Raw genomic sequence first — 25,810 nt, 5'->3', positions numbered from 1 at the left:
ATTTTGGAGCTTACCTTGTCAAAGTAGGTATTGGGTCATAGCCGGGTGTGGGGTGCTGCTCCTCCCACTGTTTCAGTAATTCAGTCACCTCTTGAGCTGGTGCTGAATCCATTTCTTATTGCTGCAAAATACGCAAAAACTGCTTTCTATATTATAACCTCACTTGACATTGGCTGTAACATACGCTTCCAATAAACTGTACACCTGTGAGCACGCACTTATCTTTAAGAAAGTTATCGTGAAAATAATAGCTATACATATAAATTACAACAGAAAAGAAAAATTAATGCAATAATATTATATTATTTTCCAATCATTTTGGATTTTATCTTTCATTTTATCCTAAAAAATAAAAATTAAAAGAGTATATTCGTCTTTGTAAAATGGTGTACCACAGACTACATACTCCTAAAGAGCACAGATAACTACATACTAGTTAGAATAGTTAGTAGTGTCAGTACAGAGTACCGCAGCAAGAAAAAGAAGAAGAAGAAGAAGAAGATTTATTTACTGGTCTGTGTATCTGTGGTTTTGATTATTTATTTACTCTTTTAAGGCCTTAAAGAACTTGAATCCATAGCCATAAAATATATTAAAAAAAAAAGAATTACTCTTCTATGGTATTTATTATTATTCTTCTGTTAGGTACTTGCTAAGCTCTTGTGCGTTCAAAATTTAAAGACTTGTAAAAGCTAAAACGTTATGTGCTTAAATTGAATTTTAGCTGTATCTGGGTGACATATCAGGAACGTGAATAAAGTGAAAATACAGCGAATCGAACGTGGGTGATGCCTACGCCCTTAAACCATTTTTGAATGTCGTTATAAATCTTTGAGTTTAAAAGTTTTAACTTTGTTACAAGAAGCTGTGTGTATTGCTGTTATTCACACTATCATCGAATATAAATCACTGTGAATTAAAACACTATGTCGGGAGTATCTGAATCACAGCCCAACTCTAGTTACACCAGCCATGAAAAACGATTCCTCTTCGGGGCGTTAACACAAGAAGTTATGAACATATCAGGTGAGTAATATGATTTTGATTATGCACTAAAATGGCTATTATTTGTGTTGATGTTGAAAATATGGCCTTGGCCTTGAAGTCATTTAGCACAAAATAATGTGAAGTTCTTTCGTTGAGGAAGCGGTGATAGCCCAGTGGGTAGAGCTTGACTTCACTTTCAGGGGGCCAAGTGCGAATCCCAGCACGCACCACTAACGTTCTAAGTTATGCGTGTTATTTAAGTCATTAAAGTATCACTTGCTTTAATGGTGAAGGAAAGCATCAAAAATTAAAAAAAAAATCAAAATTAATTTATTTCAAGAAGGCCTAATATAAGCACTTTTGAAACGTCAAGTCTGTGTTTTTGTAGTGACTCTTCCAACGGTTCGGAAGGCAGATTCTACTGAGAAGAAGCCAGCAAGAAACTCAGCAGTTCAATTTTACATTTTAACATAAATTTTTCTATCTTGTGAGAGATGAAAGAGGAGCCGGATGCTTCCAAGCAACCTTGTCATTAAGATAATTCATCAATTTTATAGTAACCTCGCTGTAATAAATGTGTTTTAACATATGTATTCTTTAAACTTATGCATTGGTAGGTCCAAAATCACCGTAGGAATCATATAATAAAAGCGTACTGTAAAATGGGGGGAATCTGGACACTTTCTAAATTCGATATTTTTTTTTCATAGCTTTTTTCTTTACTATAACTAGTCAATAGTCAATAGTCATTTATTGATAAATATTAATATTGTACGTCACATATTATTCTATAATAACAAATAAGTAAAGTCATTCTTCACAATATTTTACTTTCCAAGAATTCATTATAACTGTAGAAAGCCTTCTCGACAAGCCAAGTCTTCAGTTTTTTCCAAAATAAATTATTATTTGGTGCATCTCTTATGCTACCTGGTATCCTAATAAAAACTTCTGGGCCCATGCCTGCTACAGTCTTTGTTGCCTTTTTAAGGCTGTGATATTTGGATAGAAGTCTATGAAGGTACTGTAAGTAACAATGACTCCTTTTGGCAAACTTGTTTCTGTGCTGCTCTACATATATTGCTACATCATAAATGAATAGGCAAGGTAGGGTTAAAATACCTATTTTAATAAAGTAGGGTTCGAGCTGGGGTGTCTTGCGATAGGTGAGCAAGTATAAGTAATATCAAAATGTTTCCAGTTGTTTATATTTTTATTTACAATTAATTGTGATATAATTTTACTAAAGAATAATTACAAAAAATAATAAAATAATGCTTGACCTGATTCACCTACGCTCTGGGGTGACTAGGGTCGCGTATGGGGTTAAAAGAGATTTGACAGGGTTGGCACTTGCCTGTTGTTACTGAATAGGTACTTACCCTACCTTCCTGTTTGAAAAAAAACCTCAGTTCAAAATTCAAAATTCATTTATTTCAAGTAGGCCTAATATAAGCACTTTTGAAACGTCAAGTCTGTCTGTTTGTAGTGATTCTACCACGAAGCCGGCAAGAAACTCAGCAGTTGCTCTTTTCCAACATCAACAATTTACATTTTGCATTTTAACATTCATTTTTCTATCTTGTGAGAGCTGAAAGCAGAGCCAGATGCTTCCAAGCAACCTTGTCATTAAAAAATTCATCAATTGTATAGTAACCTCACTGTAATAAATGTGTTTTAACAAATTCTTTAAACTTGTGCATTGGCAGGTCCAAAATCACCTTAGGAGTCATATTATAAAAGCGTATACTCAATCCCACAAATGATCCCTGTACCTTACGCAGATGATATGCAGATGACACTAATTTATGACCATTTCTTGTAAGTCGACTGTTTATGTCCACTTTTTGTTTATAAACACTTATATGTTGTCTTACAAATACTATATTGTTATAAATACAGTGTAAACTCTTTATAACGAAACTCGAGGGACTGAGCATTTTTTGTTGTTATAGAGAGTTATCGTTATATGGAGTGAACAAAAAAAAACCAAATTAATAAGAATTTTTAATACAAGAATTTTTAATTGTATGTATGTCTTAGATAATAAATGCTTATACATATAAATTATTGTTTACACATATAGTCTGATAATTTCGTCTGACGTTTTTTGCTATGCCAGTACTTGTTTTGTATTATTTTATGTATCCTATTCATATCTAGATATGTGGTGGAATCGTCTTGATTAAACAACAAAAAAATTTCTACCAACTTAGCGGCATCTAGGGCTTGTTGAATTGTTGGTGGTGATTCGGCTTTGTCCACTTGATCGTCTTCTTCATCTTGATTATCGGGTGTTTCCTGACTTTTTGACACTAAATCAACAATTTGTTCATCTGTAAGTGTACCAGTTGTGGCTACATCCTCATCTATATTTTCGTACGATTGTAGATCTTCTTTAAAATTGTTTGGTACGTTGAACTGGCTTATCCATTCACTCAGTGGTAGATTGTCTTCACTGTTAAATTGGTTCGTTTCTTGGCTACTACATAATCCAGCATGTCGAAAAGAATGTTGGATAGTGGCCGCTGTTACCTCTTGCCAGGCTTTTGATATGAAGTTCACTGCTTGTAGCATGTTGATCGAGACCTTGCCGTCAGTTTCTATCATATCCATCAACATTTTCCGTCTATAGTGGCCCTTTAGGGATTTAATTACACTCTGATCCATTGGTTGTAAAATACTGGTTGTATTAGCTGGGAAAAATGCTAACTCTATGTTTCGAAGATTATATATGATTGGGTGAGCAGGACAATTGTCTACTAGAAGCAAGATTTTCCGTGATTTTAATTCAGCATCCCATTTTCTCACTTCCTCTTCAAAAATCTGCGATGTCATCCAAGCTGACTTGTTTGCTTTGTACGTAACTGGCAACTGTTTTATGTTCTTGAAACACCGAGGGTTTTTCGATTTGCCTATAACTAAAAGCTTTCTTTTTTCTGTGCCACTCATATTTGCAGCCACTAGAACTGTAATGCGCTCTTTAGACAGTTTTCCTCCAACACATTTTTCCCCTTTGAATTTTAAAGTTTTGTCGGGAGTCAATTTGAAAAAAAGCCCAGTTTCATCTGCATTAAAAATGTCTTCTGGTGAGTATTTCATCTTTAAATTAGGCCACACTGTACTAATCCAATTGTTAGTCACATTCATATCGACATCCCGCGCCTCTCCGTTCATTTTACCGTACGTAATTTGATGACGGTGCTTAAATTTTCCGAGCCAACCTTCAGATGCTTTAAAGTCAATTATGCCAAGTTGGTTGGCAAACTTTTCAGCCTTAGCTTTTACAATTGGCCCCGAGATGGGTACATTATTCTGGCGCTGATTGTTAAACCACGACAACATTGCCTGATCTAAGTCTTCGAATTTTGGCTTTCTTAATTTTTTAGACAAGTTTCCTTCCAGCGCCGCCTGTTGAATTGTTTTTTGGTTTTTCCAAATGGTAGCAACAGTGGATTGACTTAGTTCAAAACGCCTTCCAACGTCACTTTTCTTTTCTCCCTTTTCAATCGCACGTATCACACAAATTTTTTCGTCAACACTAATCGCTTTCCGTTTACTGGCCATGTTAACAGTTTCAAAGTAGGTTTACGACTGATAATACGATAGGTACCCAGTATGCTTGGTCGAAGACCATCACTTCCGAGAAAACAATGCGTCATACTGCACGTGTACAAGGCAATTAAGGATAACAAAAGCTAGACCGACCTCGGATGTTTCGGAGCTTCAAAGTCTTTTGTTACCTGATAACATAACATAAACAATAATACCGATAATAAATATTTACTGTCTACAAATATGAACACATTTCTTCGTAATAGAGAATGGCGTATCGCTATAAAGAGTGTTTCAATATGTGAGTTTTAACGCAAACCAACCAACTTGGGCTCACTCCAACGTTATAGGGAGTTTATCGTTATAAAGGATAACGTTATAAAGAGTTTACACTGTATATTGTGAAGCTACAGTAAGTATGCCTATTTCTTTAAACTTCTCACGGAGGGATTCGCGTGATTTAAGTTTATATATTGACCGTACAGCTCTTTTCTGCAATATAAATATAGTTTCGATATCAGCTGCTTTACCCCATAACAAGATTCCATAGGACATAACACTATGAAAGTACGCAAAATAAACTAGCCTAGCTATTTCAACGTCAGTAATCTGTCTAATTTTTCTGACTGCGTAGGCAGCCGAGCTTAGTTTACCCGCTAGTGAATCTATATGGGCACCCCACTGTAGCTTATTATACAAGGTCACGCCCAGAAAAACTGTGGAAGTCTCTATTTTTAGTGTTTCACCATTTATCATTATATTTTTATCAATTTTCTTTACATTTGGTAAGATAAATTCGACACACGTTTTTTTTTGCATTTAAAAGTAAGTTGTTAACTGTAAACCAGTGCGACACATGCGACATAACACGGTTTACTTCGTCAGAGTTATCTTTACTCCTATCAGTCTTAAAAATTAGAGATGTATCATCTGCAAACAATACAATGTCGCATGTTCCACTGACATGGTACGGTAGATCATTTATATACACTAAAAATAGAAAAGGACCCAAAATCTAGCCTTGTGGGACACCCATTGAGGTATTTGAACCCTGAGACTTTGCATCATTAATGCAAACTCTTTGGGTTCTATTGCTGAGAAAAGAGGAAACCAAATTTAGTGCAACGTTTTGGATACCATAGTGGCTTAGCTTAAGAAGCAAGGTTTTATGATCAACACAATCGAAAGCTTTAGATAGATCACAAAAAAAACACATGGCGTTCTGTGAACAGGCATCATAAACATGTTTTATAAGTTTAGCGCCTGCGTCCGTTGTGCTACGACCTTTAGTGAAGCCATACTGCTCAGGGTGTAGTAAGTTATTTACATTAAAATGATATAAGAGTTGATTTAATATAATTTTTTCAAATATCTTACTAAGAGCTGGTAAGATTGAGATAGGTCTGTAATTGTTTATATCATTTTTATTACCAGATTTAAATAGAGGAATGAGTTTACTATGTTTCATTAGGTTCGGGAAAGTACCTAAATCAACACATTCATTGAAAATTATGGCTAAAAGAGGAGCAATGACGTCAATAATTTGAGATATTACCTTTACCGACATCCCCATATATCACCTGTTTTCTTCAATTTTAACAACTTGAAGTTTTTACTGATATCCGATGCATCTATATGTTTGAAATGAAATAAAACTTTGCACTCATTAATGTTGCCTCTTAATAAATTCTGAGCAGTAGGTAAGGAATTTAGTGAATCTGTTAACAAAATAGGAACATTCTGAAAAAAGTTTTCAAAAGTACTAGCAACTTCTGTATCAGTAGTTACCATATTATTATTAATAATTAATTCAAAATTTCCGTCTCGAGATTTAGTTTTCCCAGATTCATTATTACCAATTTTCCAGGTTGTTTGTATTTTGTTTTCAGATTTTACTATCCGATCTTTAATGTATAGCGACTTAGCTTGTCTACAAACATTTTTAAATGTTTTGGAGTAACTTTTTACATATTCAAGGAAAGTTGGATTCTGATTGTATTGTTTTTCATCATATAGCTCATACAACTTATCCCTGCTTTTGTAAATGCCTATAGTCGCCCAATCACTAAACCTCATTTTTTTATTAGAATCTATGTATTTAAAATTAAATACTTTATTAAATGCACTTTCTATTTCATTGAAAAGCGTACGATAAAGATTGTCGGGATGACAGTTTTCAAAAAAGAGAGCAGGAATTTTGGCTGATATTTCACCTTCAAATCGCGTCAGTTTACTGTGAGTTATGGGCCTGTACTTAACAATATGTTTATTTCTATTTGTACCAACAACAGTAATTTGTTGGCCACAATGATCTGACCTTAAATTGTTTAATATCGATTTACCTAAGATATCACAGTTAAAAAAAATATTATCTAAACAAGATGCTGAAGTTGCTGTGATTCTAGTAGGTTCATCGAAAGCATTATTCAAATTAAAGCATTTAAATAAGTTTAACAACCTAGTCGTAGTAGTATTATGTAATAAGATATCAACATTGAAATCCCCGCATACTATTACATTTTTAGTAGACATACACAATCGCTTAAGGACATCTTCCATTACATCCTCGAATTGGTTGAAATCACCTGAGGGGGGATGGTACACACACACTATTATAAAACGCTCCAGCTCCACACAAGACAGTTCAATTATGCGCTCCACAGAAAGACTAACTATATCTTTTCGCTCCTTACATGTTATATTATTGCGTACAAAAATTAAGGATCCACCATGAATAGCAGTCTTTCTAAAGAACACACTTGACATTTTGAAGTTATTGATGTTAACTGCTATTTGTGCTCCAGTGAGCCAATGCTCAGTTATACACAATATGTGTGTATTGAATTTTTCAACAAACAGTTCTATTTCTAATTCTTTGCCGGTGAAGCTCTGTATGTTTTGATGTACAATGTTCATATTACAGAGCTTCCCCGTTGTCTCACTGTCTAGTTTAAATAACTATTTGAATTAATTATAGTACTAGAACAAGTACTAGGGTCAATATTAGAAATATTGGTGGTACTTGAAGTACAATATGTAGAGATGTCAATAGACTTAGTTACAATACTTGTAACAGTATCATTTAAGTTGTAAGCTAGTAAAGATGCCAAGTGATGCTTACTTTTCTTAGATAAAATTAAACTATCTCTAGACAATAGGGATGACATGGATTTATTGATGTCAAAATAAAAAACTGCGTCACTATGACGGCATGTCAGGTTATAAATTAATAAATTTAAATTATAAATATGTTCATTCTGCTTTGAACTAAATGTGCCACAGTAAGGAAAGGCACACATAACGAATTTACATTGAGTTTTACTATGTAAAGCTAGTAATTTATCAATGCATCTTATAATTTGATGCTTTTTGACATTCAAACTTTCTCCTATTAAGAGAACAACATTTTTATTTACATCTAAATAGTCACTATTCAAACTATTAATAAGATAATCTAAACTAGCCCCCGGTGAACATCTATTAGTCACTGAGTGATCAAGGTAATGGTTCATAATAGGTCCAAAACCTTTACCTAACATGTCGGAAAATATAATTGTCTGTTTTTTAGGCATACTTTTTAATAAAGGTGAAGGGTCTGGTATGACAGTTGTGCACTGCTCCAGGCATGTTTCTAATTGGTTGGAAGATACTGTATCACATAATTTTAGGTTAGTCATAGGTATCTCATGAGTACAGTTACATTTATTTGCTAAAGACTCAAAGCGAGCCATGTTGTAGGTACCTAGGGCTAACAACTCATCAGCTGCCAGAATTTGTTCATCAATCTGCCTTTGTGATAGCTCATATTTAATGGTTACAGTTTTAAGTGAGTCCTCCAATTGTTTAATTACATCATTGAGGCTTTGAATTTCACTTTCATAGTTTTCTCTACTTCTCTGAGAGAATAATGAAAGGGTGTTTAATTTATTTACTAAAACTGAGCGTTCCTTTCTTAATACCAGGTTTTTTGTGCCAGCCCTTTGTTTTTTTATTAAAGTTTGAGTTTTTTTAATTATTTTACTTATTTTAATCTATTTTTTTATTTTGTTATGGCTATTTAAATAGGAACAGGAATGTTGCTGAGGCTTGGGGTTTTTAATACAAGGACTATCACAAGTCAGATCGATACACATTGGCATTGTTGAGGATGAAGCAACAAGTTCATCGTACAGATTATTTGTTGATAGTATTTCAGCACTGTGTAATTGTGACTGAAGGTCATTGATTGTTGAACATGCCCTACTTAATTCACCCTCCAACATAGAAATTTTCCCTAGAGCTTCTTCATAGGTTGATATGCATTGTTCAAATGAGCTGACTGCCTTCTGGAGTTGGTTGCGCTCCTCTATGACCAGATTGTGTGCACTGTTTAACTCTGCTAGTTCACCTTTCAGTTGGGAGTTCTTGGCTATAATTGCTCTCAGTTCAACTTCACTGTCATCTTGTTCCCTCACCAAGTCAGCATTTACTTGTTTGAGTGACTTGAGTTCACGGAGGGCATTCTTTAGTTTCAATTGCTCTTCCAATGCAGCCGCTCTTCTGGTTAACATTGGAGGAGCCATTTTATAGAACTTGTCTCTGAAACACACCAAACAGTGTATGTAAGTGAAGGAAAATAGATGACCTACAGAAGAGAGAGACCAAAGGAATAAAAGTAGGATTCAAATTATTATTAAACAGAGTAATATTAAAGATCTGATTAGAAATATAAAAACATTCTAGTTTGGCATATCCAACAGTTACAAATACTATTTTTTGCGCTGACTATTGAAGTTATTTCTAAAATGTATTAATTACTAAAGTAGATTACTAGAACAGTGACCTATATCATAAGGTGTGCATGAGTAGATGCTGTAAATGTTGTCTGAGACAGTTTGAAATGAAATGAAATGAAATGAAATTTAATGAAATTTGAAATGAAATTTATTTATTTGCCCACAGAATCGCTTACAATTATAATACAAAAATATATCTTACAAAAAGCATGTGGACAAATAGGGTTCAACCTCAGCACGAAGCCGCAGCGAGCTGCAGCGCTGGTTTTCAGGGGGACCCTGTGTGCTCACAGACGTGTTTGCGACTACATCATCCGTGCCACAGTCTATACAAAATAAAAATAAAATTAAAAATAAAACATGGTGCGGAATATAAAATTTACAGATCTAAACCAAGAAGCCTACCACAGGCAGTGTCCAAGGAAATGCTAGATACTTCGTCTGTACATACGCCAGAAACAGATTACAGCCCTGCTACTATAGTGTTTTTCACACACAAACACATACGGAAAAATAACTGATTCAAAGAAAAGCCTCATTAATATCGATTTAAGAACTATAAATTTTTTGTTGCTGTAGTAAATGTGCTTTGAGTTTTTCTTTAAATAGCCGAACAGTTTGTATATCACGTATGGGTGGTGGCAAGTCATTCCAACACTTAGTAGCAGAGAACTTGAAACTGCCGCGAAAGGCGGCAGTTTTATGTCGTGGCATCGTCAAAACGATTGAGGAGCTTCTTAACCGGCCAGTGCAGCGATATTCTATCCACCTCAACTTTTTGCGTAGGTATTCCGGGACACCGTTATTAATCACCCCAAATAGCAAAGTAGCGAAGTGAAGTTTTCTTCGCTCTTCCATTTTTAAGAGGTTTGCGTTATTGATATAAGGACTGATATGACTTCTTGGTGGAATGTCATAACAGAAACGGGCGCATGCATTTTGAACACGCTGTATAAGCTTCTTAGTTCTACCCAGTAATCGTGCTCCAAAGACAGAATCAGCATAATTGCGCTTCGATAGGTCCAATGACTCGCACAGTTTATGTCTAAGGTCCACACCAATATACGGTCTTATTCTATATAATAACTTAAGCCTAAAAAAGCAATTTCGAACGGCTTCCAACACATGGGATTCAAAGTGCAGTGAAGAATCAAAAATAACACCCAAATTTCGAACCTCATTAACTCTTACAATATTCTTATTATCTTTATTTATGTTAAAACTGCGTGTACTAAGACTACTAATACAATGCTTAGAGCCCAGAACCATAAACTGCGATTTTTTTGGATTCAATACTAAACAATTCCTCAATGCCCAAATGTGTATGCGATTCAGATCGCAATTTATTTTGTTTACAGCCTCTTCTCTATCTTGTGGGTAAAAAGATAAATATAACTGTACGTCATCAGCGTATAAGTGGTAGTCGCAATTATGAAAACAACTTGTGATGTCAGATGAATATAACGCATAGAGCAGTGGACCCAGTATAGATCCCTGGGGAACTCCTCTGTTAACTGAAGATAGAGCAGATTCCATATAAGTGTTATCGCTATTTCTTACTTCGACATACTGCGATCTACCTGAAAGATAACTGTCGAACCATTTGATCGTGGAGTTATCAAACCCATAAAAGGATAGTTTAGACAGAAAGAGAGTCGTATTTATCGAATCAAAAGCTCGAGAGAAATCAAGGAGGACAAGAATAGTACACATTCCCTTATCCTGCGCGGACAAGATGTCATCCACAACATCATACATCCGTGTTATGTCGCATGTGTCGCACTGGTTTACAGTTAACAACTTACTTTTAAATGCAAAAAAAACAAAGTGTGTCGAATTTATCTTACCAAATGTAAAGAAAATTGATAAAAATATAATGATAAATGGTGAATCACTAAAAATAGAGACTTCCACAGTTTTTCTGGGCGTGACCTTGGATAATAAGCTACAGTGGGGTGCCCATATAGATTCACTAGCGGGTAAACTAAGCTCGGCTGCCTACGCAGTCAGAAAAATTAGACAGATTACTGACGTTGGAATAGCTAGGCTAGTTTATTTTGCGTACTTTCATAGTGTTATGTCCTATGGAATCTTGTTATGGGGTAAAGCAGCTGATATCGAAACTATATTTATATTGCAGAAAAGAGCTGTACGGTCAATATATAAACTTAAATCACGCGAATCCCTCCGTGAGAAGTTTAAAGAAATAGGCATACTTACTGTAGCTTCACAATATATTTATAACAATACAGTATTTGTAAGACAACATATTAGTCTTTATACACAAAAAGTGGACATAAACAGTCGACTTACAAAAAATGGTCATAAATTAGTGTCATCTGCATATCGTCTGCGTAAGGTACAGGGATCATTTGTGGGATTGAGTATACGCTTTTATAATATGATTCCTAAGGTGATTTTGGACCTGCCAATGCACAAGTTTAAAGAATTTGTTAAAACACATTTATAAGAGCGAGGTTACTATACAATTGATGAATTTTTTAATGACAAGGTTGCTTGGAAGCATCCGGCTCCGCTTTCAGCTCTCACAAGATAGAAAAATGAATGTTAAAATACAAAATGTAAATTGTTGATGTTGGAAAAGAGCAACTGCTGAGTTTCTTGCCGGCTTCTTCTCGGTAGAATCTGCCTTCCGAACCGGTGGTAGAATCACTACAAACAGACAGACTTGACGTTTCAAAAGTGCTTATATTAGGCCTACTTGAAATAAATGAATTTTGAACACTAACAAGTGCAGATGTTGTAGTGTATGATTTCCTGTAACCTGATTGGTTGGCTGGTAGGAGATTATTTTTTTCAATGTACTCTGTAATTTGAGTAACTACTACTTTTTCTAGGATTTTGGACAAACAAGGTAGGATGCTAATAGGTCTTAAGTCCTTGTATGATGTAGGATTGTTACATTTTGGAAGCGGTTGCACCTTAGCTATCTTCCACAAGTCAGGGAATGTAGAGGTTAAAATTGAGTTATTAACTAAGTTGGTTACAGTTTGTAGGCATTGGGGCAAGGATAATGTAAGCATTTGCAGTGAAATATTATCGACACCCATAGCCTTTGACTTAAGACCCTGAATAATTTTAACAATAACTCGTTCATTTACCGGCTGCAGACCGAACGTGCTATTACCGAGCCTATGGTACTCATAGTAAGTGAGGTCTGATATTGACACAGAGTTATTGCCAGGTACGTCAAGAAAATGTTTATTTATTAAATCCGGGTTTCCAAGCGCCATAGGAATATCTCTCATTTTACTCTGTCCCGTTACTAAGCCAGACTTTTTTAAGTTTTTCCATAAGACTTTTGAATTTTTGATAAAAGCGTTAATATATTGCACGTGATAAGCTCTCTTTTCCGATTCGATTGCATTAACAACTACAACTTTCATATCTTTGTAAAACTTTTTATGCGCTGCCATTTTAGTTCGCTTTGCCCTCGCGTGACTTTGATTTCTTAGATGAATCATTAGTTTCACGGTTGCAGTTATCCAAGGATGTTGTTCTTTTATAAGTATTCTTAGTAACGGCGCGTGTAAATCGAAGACATTAATAATTGAGCTATTAAGATTTGCCACAGTATGATTCACGTCAGTACTATTATTTAGTAAACTCCAGTCTATATTATCTAAGTCGACATTCAATCGCGACAAATTTATATTATTGAAAGATCTAACCGTGATATAATGTGGAGGAACTTTATCTTTCTTAAGGTTTAAGGTAATGGCTAATAACGCATGATTGCCCAACTCCGGTATGTGGCTAACGGAAATATTACGTATATTTGCATCTGTACATATGATGTCTATAAGTGTAGTGCTATGTTCTGTGAAGTGTGTGGGCTCAGTAACTATTTGTTTTAGATTGGTGTAGTGTAAAAATTCATAAAATAATTTTGCTTTATTTTCATCCCTATTCATTAAATTAATATTAAAATCCCCAAGTAGCACTATATAGTCAGCGTTCGAGAACGAGGCGACTGACTGTGTCATCGCGTCAAAAAAATAATTTATGTTTAGCCAAGGCGGGCGATAGGCCGTTCCTATGATAAGACGGCGGCTGTTGACGGTTAAGCTTACCCACATTTGTTCGATTGAGGGTGACTCTGGTTGTGGATGCCGGCACATTCGCACATTTATACCCCTGCGTATGTAAAAACCCACACCCCCTCCACGACCACCTTGAACATGTGACGGCCGTGGTATATGTTTTAAACTATAACCGGGCACACAAGGTGCTCGTGCATCTTCATTTTCTCGTAACCAAGTTTCATTAATTGCAAGAAGATCTAAGGAAAAATTCCCTAACATAGCGATAAATTCATCATGCCGCGTTCCCAACGACCCTGCATTTAAAAACCCAACTGTTAGAAACTTCTCCTCAATCATCTTAATTTTTCATAATAATTTAGGTACATAAAACAAAATTGAAATAAAAATGAAAAAATATAAATAAAATAGAATTCAGAGTAAAATTTAATATTGGGTACTATAAACAACTGGTTGCAAAGAAATACATCTACAAAAAATATTGTAATTAAAAAATACACATTAAAGGCATGGGTCGAGATTAGTTTAGAATCCTGTATATTATGTGATAGTAAGCGGCTGCAAAGATTGCACGTATAAGAATAAGAATCGGACATACAAACTACAAATACACAACATTCCAACACCACCAATATAATTTCAACTAATTTACCTATAATAAAACAACACACAACGACATAACTGAAATCTACGTGATTGAGGCTCGAAATTTGTACACTTGCAAAGTGAAATCTCAAGGAATTACTTAATAATTTATAAAGATAACTCATAATACATATTACTACTACGCCCCGTATAAAATAGGTAGAAAGAACGTGTATACATTTAAACTTTCGTATCACTAACATTGACGTTACCAAAAACACGCGCACAGTCTTCTTCAGTACGAATCCAATGGGCGCGTTTACCATCGCCCTGCCGCGAGTAAATACGGCCGCGCCTGGTCCAAGTGTACTTCCATTGATGATGCCGTGCTGTTTCCCGCACAAAGTTAAATAATTTCCTATTTGCCGCTGTGAGCCTCTCGTTAATATAGTAGCGTATGGCTGGCCCGTCCCAACCAAGATCAGCAGAGGTCAAATTACGACGCACACGAGCATGCCGTAGGAACTCATCCCGCAGGTCACGACGCGACAGTCGGACTATTAATCGCCTATTTTGCTTGTCCGGGCAGCCTCCCATGTACTCGACTATTTTACCGACTCTCTCTGCGAACACTATGTCCTCAAGCTTAAGCGTCATCCCAAGCTTCGTTGCCAAAACCGCAACAGTTTGCACGGAATTTTCACCCTTATTCTCAGGTAAATATGAGATTTCAATATCAGCTTGCAGAAGATCCTGTTCACGGTCGTTTAGATCATACTTGAGTTGATTTATAGTTTTCTCCAGTGTGCTCACTTTAGCAATACTTTCACCCTCCAATCTAACTTCCATTGCTGTCAATCTATTTTCAAACTTTCAATAATTCTTTTTCTTCACTTCCACAAATCCGTCAAGTAAAGCAAGAATGATTTTGTCAGAGTGTATATAGGGACGTGTCTCGTGATCAACGAGAATGTACTGTGTAGGGAGTAATGTATTTAATAGCTAGCGGGATATTATAACGTGATAACAGAGAACGATAAAGAAAATAAAAGCAATACTCCCCAGTAAAATCCTTTGAACGTAAATCATACGTCGTTACAGACGTTGGATTTTGAATTCTCGCCGAACGAACCTCCTGTCACATGGATAGTTCGCTTTTTGTGCTCGCTGAGTTGAGTACACTTTTTATGACTATTTATCTAATGAACAAACACTTATTTACAAATAATTTACACAGTTTTACGAATATTAAGACAAAAATTAAAACTTAAATTATAAATAAAATACGAGCAGCTGATTATACGACATGTCAGCTTGACAGCGACCACAGATGATGTTCGTCTTTTATAATAGTAGTACATAGTGCAAACTGCAAATAAAGTTACCTACTACAGTTAGGGAATTAAGGAAAAATTAAACAACAAATCCAGGTACAAAATCAATGTGTATCAAATGCTTAATAAAGTTCTAAATGTAATAACAAATATTTTATAAATCTTTTGTTTTATTCCTAATAAAAACGTTTACGGAATATATCCAATTAGGGATATTTAACTTTGGTGTTATTAATCTCTGGTAGGTAAACAATCAAACTTACAACAAACTAATTTACTTAATCAAGACTCATTTATGCTATAATATAAAAGACATACCTACTAAAATATGAAGGCATACTATAATATAAAAGACTATATAAGTGATACAAGCTTGGGGGTTTATACCTTCTCATTATAATGAAATAATCATAACATAAAGAGTTTTTTGTGGGCTTCTTCTCAGCGGCAGAGCGCGTTTGCGAACCTGGTAAACTTAGTTTTAAGTCGTGAAATAGTCGAGAAATGAAATGCTTTGTCATAAATAGCTAGGTTAATATGAATAAATAAAGTACCTATTCTGATTCTGATTCATGCTCGAGAATCTTTAAGATTTCATCACTATTACTATAGTAATTTTTCTCCACCTGAGGTGTCTTCTTTATGATTTTTATTTTTTTATTCACAGCAACAGGTTTTTGGAAAAAGTTTCATTAATTGTTCTTGAGATATTTCCGTATTACTCGTAATAATAATCGTTGGCTTCTCTGCATGGTTACATTTTTCAGTACCACTGTTATAAAAACGAAATGTGTATGAGCCTTTGTGACTTTGTGATTGCACATAGTATTCGTATGCTACAATGTTTGATGTAAAAACAATAATATGTAACTTCTTACCTGAAATAACCACAATTTTTCTTTTATTTTTTTGTTCTATGATATTCATACTTCCGTATCTCATTTCGTTTAATATATTTATTACTGATTTGTCTATTGCATCTTTCACATCATAATTATTTTTTTCAGGTTATCTTGTCAGGACTTCGTTGGGATTTAATGGACTGATCCCTAAAACAGAACATTAATAACATTATTTATCACTGGATACTTATATTTTTTTTTACTTTTTATAATACAGGTTGTCGTTCCATGCTCACTAGTCTTACGAAATCCGGCCCGAAGATTGTTTGCAGAATTTATTTGAATTTGATCCATAAGTAACTTTAACATTCGTGGAAAACATCCTTTTGGTACACTTGACAATGACCTGCCGTCAGTTTTTTTTCCATTTTTGAAGAATTTGACGCCATACAATTTTCATTGGGCGGAAAAATGCGACATCTAACGGCTGCGTCAGATGTGGTTGAATTAGCCGGTAAAAAAACGAAATGGATGTCATAAGTCTTGCACAGAGATTAAATCCATTGACAAATGTGTCGATAAATTATCTCCCAACAAGACTTTTTTCCCTTGCTTTTTTTCTAAAAACGGAATGACCGTTTGTTTTACCCAATCTTTAAATACCTCTGCATCAAATCACCCTGACGATGTTGTATTATATCGTGCGTATTCGGGGCCATTTTTCACCCATGTATCGTAGAGGTTTGTGGATTTATAGACTACATAAGGTGGTAGAAGTTCTCCTTCTGCAGTTCCTGCCATCATTATTGATACTGATGCTTTCGAATGGTTCAGTATCCTTTCTGGATATTTACATCCTCGCCTCGTTATTACTTTATGAAGGCCTGGCCTGTCATCAGGTCACATAAGTTGGTCTCGTCGTAATTTATTACGTTGCATAGAGGTACACCCTCAATTGATTTTTCTAATTCGGAAAAATACTCATTAATAGTGCTTGATGATACGGATGCTCTGGCTCTTTTATATTCTGACATAGCCTCTGTGAGATATTATTTTTATGGCGCTCTAAAAAATTGAAGACAAAATCTCGCTCTGGTAAGTTATTTTTAAACCTTTTGTGCGAAGTAATCCCTAACATATCTAAATAATTTTTTACTATAAACCTTAAATCCGTTACGTCTAAGGCGTAGCCCCATTCAGCACAAGGTTTAAGATTTAGCACAATGTAATTTTCTGCTTCTACAGTAAGCGCCATTTGGCCTCCTGGTGACATCATTTGCCTTGCCTTTGTAAAGCTGATCTGGATATATCATATTTTTGGCAATAGATCGTATTGTTGCATGACGATTTAAATTTAGCTCGTCGAGCGCCTGTTTAATTATTTGTTTGTCATGTTTTTTATATCTTTTCCCACCTGGTCTTATTATTTATGTGTATAACAATTACTATTAACAACCTAAATGTTTAATGCTACTTATAAAATTTAATAATTTTGTCTCTTATTAGGTTTACAATAAATAATTAGGTATCTACTTAAACAATTTATGAATCACGACAACCCTACCCATAAAAACCCAATTCACCCGCCGATCACAGTTTGATTCCTAATTAACCCATTCCTGATCCGATTGCCCCGCATAAGACCCTTTACACCCTCTAGCTCGACCCGTTTCACCCCATTTTCTTCTTAAATCCACCTCAGTATGATTTTGTTATACTATTTAAAAAAATAAATGTGATAAATCACTTACTTTATATTATATCTTATTCAAAGCCTAAAACACTTACACAAAAGATACAATCTTTCACTTTGACACAATTATTGTAAACATAAAAGAAAACTCAAATGTTACACCAATTTAATAACGTTTTTGACCCACTAGTTTGCAGCCCGTTTTTTTTTCATAATTTGTATTGACAGGACCACTTAATGTTGCTAGAATATATAAAAAATGCTGCAAGCTTTAAATTTTAAAACCGACCATGTAGTCTAATGACTTCCGTACCTTCCATCTTACCATCGTGATGAAACCTGCATGCCTGAGAGTTCTACATAACTTTCTCAGAGGTGTGTGGAGTACACCAATCTTCACTGGTCCACAAGGACAACGGCCTTAAACCCTCGTGCCTCCTCATTGTGGGAGGAGGCACAAGGTGTGTGTGTGTGCCCTGTTTTGGGCTGGTTACACTAAATTTAATAAAAGCTGATACCCAGATTTAGTGACAAACATGTCACATCACTCGGCAGCTTCTTCATTAATTGATGATTTGATTAATCATATGGGGATCATGATGTACTATATAAACATTTTACTATGTGACTGATAATTAACAAATTACTTAAATTATATCTGAAGCATCTATCTCTTATGTTGATGAAAATGCTTGTATCCCGCTAATTTTTGTTAGGTTTTAATACCCAGAAAGGACGTAAACGCTACAATGTTTTGTAACTGAACCGGAGTTATTACTCTTTTTCTTGCATAAGATATAAATATCTTTTTTAATTTTTTGACTCAGTTTCTTGTTAGGCATTCCCGTTTTTCTGCAGCTTTTGTTAATATTGTACTTTGTTAAGTTGGATATCACGGGCAGAATCTGACTTTGTGTTCTTTATGTCAGTATTTCACGAACTGTTCGACACACTACACTGTTAAAATGAGAAGCTGTACGATGCTTTCTTGGTTTGCATAATTCTACCACTGGATACCACACACTTGCTAATTTAAAACCGTCCTCACAATTTAAGTTTTTGTGCTTCCGAATTTGAATCGCTTCACGAACTAGTCTTGGAATATAATGACGGTCGGTGGAGAGAACTTTCGGGTCTATCCAGTGCTGGTGCCGCAATCAATGACTTCTTTGTTTCCTTTAGCCTTTAGTCTGAGGGCAGCGATTGTGGATTCCTCTTTAATGTGCAGGTGTAGTGTTGGTATGGCGAGTGTAACCTCTTGCGCCGTTGTTGGGATCGTAGTCATGTGATTGCAAGGCACCCTTGTCGTTGAAACTTTTGCATTTCTTGTTGCGTTCTCTTAAGTGTTGTTCTTGGCCACCATATAACTGATGCGTAAGTTAGCGAGCTTCTGACGACTGCTAAGAGTTACTTACTGGAATTGAAAATATAAAACATACAATTTTGGTTAAATTTTTAACTATAACGCAGTTTCTTATAAAATATGCCCACAGCTTATCATTTGTCATTTTAGTTTTTTCTTCTGGAAGGCGATTTATCCTAAAAATTTTTTTTTAATCACTGTACATCAGTGTTAATATCATTAAAATTTTTTAATTTTTCTATAAGTTCTAAGATCTCACTCCATGTGAACAAAGTTTCTTTTTTTAATGAAAACTTTATACAAAATTTTGTATAAAGACTCCTCACCAAAACGTTCTTCCAAATACCTAATGGCCCTTTGGAAAAACTGTTCTGCTTCTTTGTTAAAGGTTTCTTTTTCGGTGTTTGGCAATTTTGTTAAAAAGGACCTATTTTTACTGCCATAAAATTTGTCCTGTAATCGGCTTTTTAGCTGCTGCTAAAAAAAGCTTTCTCATAATACCATCTATTTACATGACATCATCATTTTCCAATGCAAATGTCGCCGTCTGAAACTCTAACATAACGTAATGTACAAAATATAAATATACACTCAAGAAATTCCTCCTCAGATTACACGATTTTGGAAATGGAAATAAATGTTATTTCCATTTAGTGGATATATGTTAATGGTTTCATGTATTTTATTATAAAGTCTAGAGCTGAGGATATAGAACTGTCTCAAGAACAAAGGTACAAGTTATTTAAATTTGTGTAACAAAGACGGCCTTATCACTTATAGTAATTTCTTCCAGGCAACCATTATGAGGAACTCGTATTACTCGTCTTTATTTTTATGTGAAAATTGGTGAAGTTCCTGGATTCTGTAAATCCAGGAATTTTGGAACATTTGGAACCTATCATAGCTTCAATGATTATAAACAATGTGCCTATTAATTTTAACGAGGGCTAAGTGATATTGCTAGATTCGAAACTAAGAACATTTTCCTATTTTGAGGGATATTCCCTTATAATTCTACCCCCCTAATTGTTTACTCTACTATCAATACAAAATATGAAATCTAGAAGAATACCAATTTAAATGCCTTCATGAAAAGTATGACTTAGGGTCAGGTTGGGTAAGACCGGCATACTTCATTTTAAATGTTACCCAAATCAATAAAACTAAGATTTCGTTAGTTCTAGGCCGATCTTTAGCATTCCATGTAATGGAACATATTATCAGTAATAAATGTGTGCTCTATGAATTGCAATATCATATGGCATAGTTAAAATACATCCTCTTTTTTAAAAATCGTCGTGTAGACGGTCTTCCCGTGCTATGGAAGGCAAGACCGTCTATTGACATTTAACACGTCACTCGATATATTCTATGTATTTATAGCATCTCAAAAGAAAAAATATATTTTAAAGTCGTGTAAAATTCATGTTTTTTTATTTGAAGGGTAAGACCGGCATATCGCTACGAAAAGGGGTTGTAAACATTTTCCGAGAAGATATGCCGGTCTTACCTTTCAAACATGGAAACCACAATTCCGTGCGACTTTGAACATTAATTCAGTACTATTAAAGTGCATTTTAAAGGTCTTAAAAATATATGGGGATTGAATAATATATGGGGATAAAGTAATTTTCTGCCAGCTTATAATTTTATCAGGTTATTGTTATATATTCTGTTAGGTACTAGGATTTTCGTAAGTTGTTCTTAATGATTTTTACTAACCTGTCAAAAAGACCTTACCTGTATTTTTATCTAACTGTAAAGAGGGTTTTGTTCTAATTCTTCATTAGTATTTTTTTATATTTATGATTCTACAAAATCTTTAAATAAGTATAGTACAAAGACGTGTATAGTATTTTTCAAATTGTGTATAATAAATATAAAAGACTTCACTTAAGTGAAATAAATGGTGTCCACGTTATCAGACAAAACAAACTCTTTAGGATTGTTCGGCGCTTGCATCAAATGTACTTTTTTAAGTACAGATTCTAAAGGTACATCATCACAATCAATTTTTTTTGTCAACACGAATTTAAGTGGATTTTTCACGGTCTTGTAAAACCTAATAGTGTATCGCACTTCTTCGGCAGCTTTTATATCTTCTACGTATCCCACATAGTATGTCCACTTTTTGCGGCTGTAATATCTTACCAATACATGATCATTTATTGCAAGAGTATTTTCATCTTGTGAATTTTCCATCTCGTTCCCCTTCTCTGGTATGATACTGCCTTCCATCGCCACTTTGCTTCCTTTATCAGAATTTATTGCAAAATAGTTTTCGTTCATTGTGTCACTGTCTTCCATTCCCACTTTGTTTTCTTTATCAGAACTGTTACAGGTTTTGTTTGACTTTTTCTCATTTTCAGTCTCTTTTATTGTTTTCGATTCCATCATGTTTAAAAGAAAATTATCTTCACAATCGTCGGAATCACTGTATACACTAAAACAGTCTGAAACACTTGTGACTGGGGTTATTACTTTAGACCGTTTCTTTTTCTTTACTTTAGGTTCATTTATTTTCTTCTGTCTGTTTTCCTTTTGATTGTCACAATTCTTTTCCTTCATATTCTTTTCATTTCTTGTCTTCTTTCCGTTTTTCTTTTGACTGTCACTTTTCTTTTTCTTCATATTCTTTTCATTCATTTTCTTTTCTCTGTTTTCTTTTTTGATAACTTTACTTTGTAGTTCAATTTTCCGCTTGAGTACATCTTCATTTGTTATCACTTCGGCACCTGATGCCATTTTGCGCCGTTTTACTGTTTCGTTGTTACCAGCTTTTACTTTTAGCAGTAGTAGATCTTCAAATGACACAATTTTGTTTTCCAGTATCTTTATTTTTGGTGTAGTTTTTTGTGGTTTTTCAGGTAAAGCTTCTGTTGCGATATCGAGAGCCAATACCAACAGGTTCTTGGGAGTTTTTGCAACGATTGTTTCTGAATTTTTTGTAGCGGCTGTCACTGAATTTCCAGAAGCAGTTGTCGCTAAATGTTGTCGCCAACGTTGAAGTTTTAACGAATCGAAATTCTTTTCTGCAATTTCGTCAACATTGTATGGGAAGATTCCTGTCTTGCGAAAACCACTTTTTAAAACTTGCCCATCAATTTCCTTCCAAACTTCTCCTATCAGTTGAGCAAATTTTGCTTTTGGTAGTGGGACTCCCACATTTAATCGCTGTTCTTTAACAAGCAAACTGTCCCACTTGTCTTTAAACGACTTCATGACTGCTACGTCCAGTGGTTGCAATACATGGCTTGTGTGCGCAGGCAATTTCAGTATTGTAACGCCTGCTTCACGAGCCTTCATGATTATGTTAAATCCGACAAGAGTTGCGTGCCCGTCGTATATAAGTAAAATTGGACGTTGATTTTCAATGGTGGGCAAAAAATTCTTGATGAAATATTGTTCAAATATTTCGGACTCCATCCAGCCATTGTCTGTAGCCGCGTAGGATGTGATTGGATAGGCGTCTGGAGATACCCACGAGTCCCATATACGTTTTTTCCTTTGTATATGATCATAGGAGGCGCCTTTTCCCCGCGTGCATTTCCACACTCTCGTGGATGCATGGCCTTTGGCGCCGACAGTTTTTGTCTTTTCAGGATCTTTAGAAAAACTGGTCTCATCCATGTTCCAAATTGCTTCGGGCTTATCTCTTAAATTTAATTCTTCCAGTGTATTTTTAAGAAGATCAAAATACGGGTACACAATAAATGGATCAATTGCCTTTTTTCTTGCATATTCGACGGCTTGTGGTTTTTTGATCGACAAATTGTGGCGGTTTTTGAATCCAGCAAACCACGCTTGACCTGGAATCCCATTTTTAAAATTTGTAAAGATTTTGTTTTTCTGCACGTATTCGCCAACCGTTTCTAACAGTTCCTTCCGGCATAGCCCAAAGCCATGTTTTTCCATCAATTTAAGGCCATTAGCCAACATAGTTTCAGCTTCTGTACCTAAGGTCGTATTTCTTCCCAGAGTGTTTGACTTATTTCTTCTTTGGTTCACGCAATCCATTATTGTCATCCGGGGAATGTTAAACAGCTGGGAAGCTTTATATCCACTAAGACTTCCATTTCTAACAGCTTCTGCCGCTTCTTTCAATTTTTCTTTCGAGTATGACCCTCTTTCAGTTTTGCGCTTACAGTTACTCACCATTATTAAATTTCAAGCGGAACTCACTGGAAAAAAAACAAGTCATCAGTAAAACTCACCTTCCTGTATAAAAATATGTTACAGTGATCTTGACATAAACTCGAATAACAACTCTTTAAATTATTAATTTAATTAATTAAATTAAGACAATAAATGACTATGATTTTAACATTCATACTGTTCATATTTTTTGTATTGACAAATGTTATTTATTTGTCTACAAAATAAATATGAGATTAGTGATTGGAGTTTAGATCCTTTCGAATCTGACACGTATTTCGTACTTTGTTTGGTCCGGGTCCGTGTGTAAAATGATTCCTGCAAAAAAGGTTGGCGACCTCTTCCTGAAGGCAAGACCGGCATATGACGGTCTTGCCTTATGCCACCCAGACGATCTTCCCAACTAGGAAGTGTTTAGGTTATAAATATTCCACTGCAGATTATGCCAAAACTAAAGGTGTTTTGAGCTATCTAACACGTAAATTTTATAAAAGTGCAAATTAAATACTTACTCAATCACTTTGTTGTAAGAATCTCAATCATGAAAGTCTTTTTTTTTATTTTTTCGTCAACACGGTGTCACTTTTTAATCTCTGCTTCAAAACGCGAAAAAAATGGCTGCTTATTTTCTCCCACCATAGTATTGCTAGCGACATCTATGATTACAAATTCGAACCAAACTATGATACTGTTTTACCGACTGCTAATGAAAGTTGCGTAGCTATTAAAAAAGGGAAGTTATTACGCTCAGACGGTCTTGCCTTGTAGACGGTCTTCCCCAACCTGACCCTAATCATAAAAAAACAAACATAGCTTAAGAATTCATTATATAAAAAAATATGAACTGCACAAGTCACACATAAATTTAGGAATAGTGTATATTTCAACTACAACCGTTTTTCTCCAGCAATGTTATTTGTTATAATTGGTGGTACAATGAATGCACGCCACTTCTTTATTACCTTCCGCTTTCATTAGATTCTAGCCGTCGATGATGACTGTAGAACCTTTTTTTTTATCCTAGATTAGCTTGAGCTTGACAACTATTATGACTGATGGAAAGCAATCCATCTAAGTTGAGGCACGCTTGCCTAAGAAATGCCTATTAATTCTTGCCTTCAAGCCGATGCCGGAAAAGCGTTCAAGCCATAGCGGTACGTAGATGAAAAGCGCTTCGTACGTTTAGACTAAATGATCACATAAAGATGAAACTGTTCAAGGCGTAACCTTCTTTTGCCTTATAATTTTGGATTTGGAACCATGTGCGTTGGCCTTGGATATCTGCACCGACAGCGGCACTAACATGGTTTTCGTTTACTCAGAAATTTTAGTGCATTATTTTGAGTTTTTTGTACTAAGCTGTTTTTCTAACTCAGCTTGGTGTGGTGAACTTGTCACTAAAAGATGTTAACGATACTTTTCATTGACGATGAATTTTAAAAAGACAATCTGAAATAAATAGTGTTTTTTTTTTTGTTTTAGAGCAAGATAACGTCAACACCGAAGAGAACTTAAAGAGACTCGATGTAATCATTGATACAGTTGTGTCCGAAGCTCCGAATGTCAACAATAGTTTGTATACAGGTAAGGTTAGATTTAAGACAAGTTCTTCCCTAACCTTCTTTTTATTTTGAGAGGATTAGGTAGACGTGAAACTGACACTGGAATTTATTGTCGATAGGTGAACATTCCCCAAAATCTAAATTCATCGTTTATGTATGGGTCAAATTTTGGACGAACACTTATTGTCGTTTTTGACGAAATTTCAAAAATGTTTTATTCATGTAGACCTTATCACAGGATCTTATGAATCGTTCATACATTTAACATGTTAACACTAATGTTTGGTGATGGTGGTAACTGCACTCGTTTACTTAAAACTTATCTGGGATGTTTAAAACGCGCCCTGGTCTAAGAAGAAACCACAACAAACTTAGCCATCTTGTGAGAGACGAAAGCGGAGCCCGATGGTTTCAAAAATTAAAAAAATTCTGAAACGTCAATTCTGTCTGATTGTAGTGACTCCACCACCGGTTCGGAATGCAGATTCTACCGAGAAAAAGCCGGCAAAAACCTCAGCAGTTGCTCTTTTTGAACATCAACTGTTAAAATTTTAGATTTTTCATTTTATCATTAATTCTTCTATTTTGTGAGAGATGAAAGCGGAGCCGGATGCTTTCAAGTAACCTTGTCATTGAGAAATTCATCAACTGTATGGTAGCCTCGTGTTATAAATGGTGTTTTAACGTATTCTTTAAACTTATGCATTGGAAAATATGAGATTATGACGATCCTACCTTGTAGGTGATTATTACATACACTCGAAAGTGTTGAAAGACACCAGCGAGCTCACGAAGCGCTGCACCGAGGGTGTCACTGGAGAAGTTGACAACTATGATAAGTTCGCACTCGCCAATCATATTGTAAGTGCTACAGTTATGAAATATGATTGTTATT

At 35.1% G+C, this 25,810-nt stretch overlaps 2 protein-coding genes across 4 annotated transcripts in view; one reads left to right on the top strand and one right to left on the bottom strand.

The window, feature by feature from the left end:
* The window catches only part of LOC120635137 (protein mahjong), a 43,433-nt gene extending 43,062 nt beyond the window's left edge, over positions 1 to 371 (bottom strand). For 2 of the 3 annotated variants that reach the window (XM_039906069.1, XM_039906070.1), the window contains exon 1: positions 15 to 371. In XM_039906069.1, the coding sequence (XP_039762003.1) occupies positions 15 to 112 (98 nt within the window). In that variant the 5' untranslated portion in view covers positions 113 to 371. The remainder of the gene's footprint in view (positions 1 to 14) is intronic. The other variant, XM_039906071.1, reaches the window with a different exon arrangement.
* A 262-nt stretch (positions 372 to 633) lies between these two features.
* The window catches only part of LOC120635184 (EP300-interacting inhibitor of differentiation 3-like), a 32,701-nt gene continuing 7,524 nt past the window's right edge, over positions 634 to 25,810 (top strand). The window contains exons 1-3 of the mRNA XM_039906118.1: positions 634 to 1,026; positions 24,836 to 24,937; positions 25,658 to 25,776. Coding sequence (XP_039762052.1) covers positions 927 to 1,026; positions 24,836 to 24,937; positions 25,658 to 25,776 — 321 coding nt within the window. The 5' untranslated portion in view covers positions 634 to 926. The remainder of the gene's footprint in view (positions 1,027 to 24,835; positions 24,938 to 25,657; positions 25,777 to 25,810) is intronic.

Source organism: Pararge aegeria, chromosome 26 (assembly GCF_905163445.1).
Source record: "Pararge aegeria chromosome 26, ilParAegt1.1, whole genome shotgun sequence".
NCBI classification, from domain to species: Eukaryota; Metazoa; Arthropoda; class Insecta; order Lepidoptera; family Nymphalidae; genus Pararge; species Pararge aegeria.
This window is presented reverse-complemented; position numbering and strand designations above follow the sequence as displayed.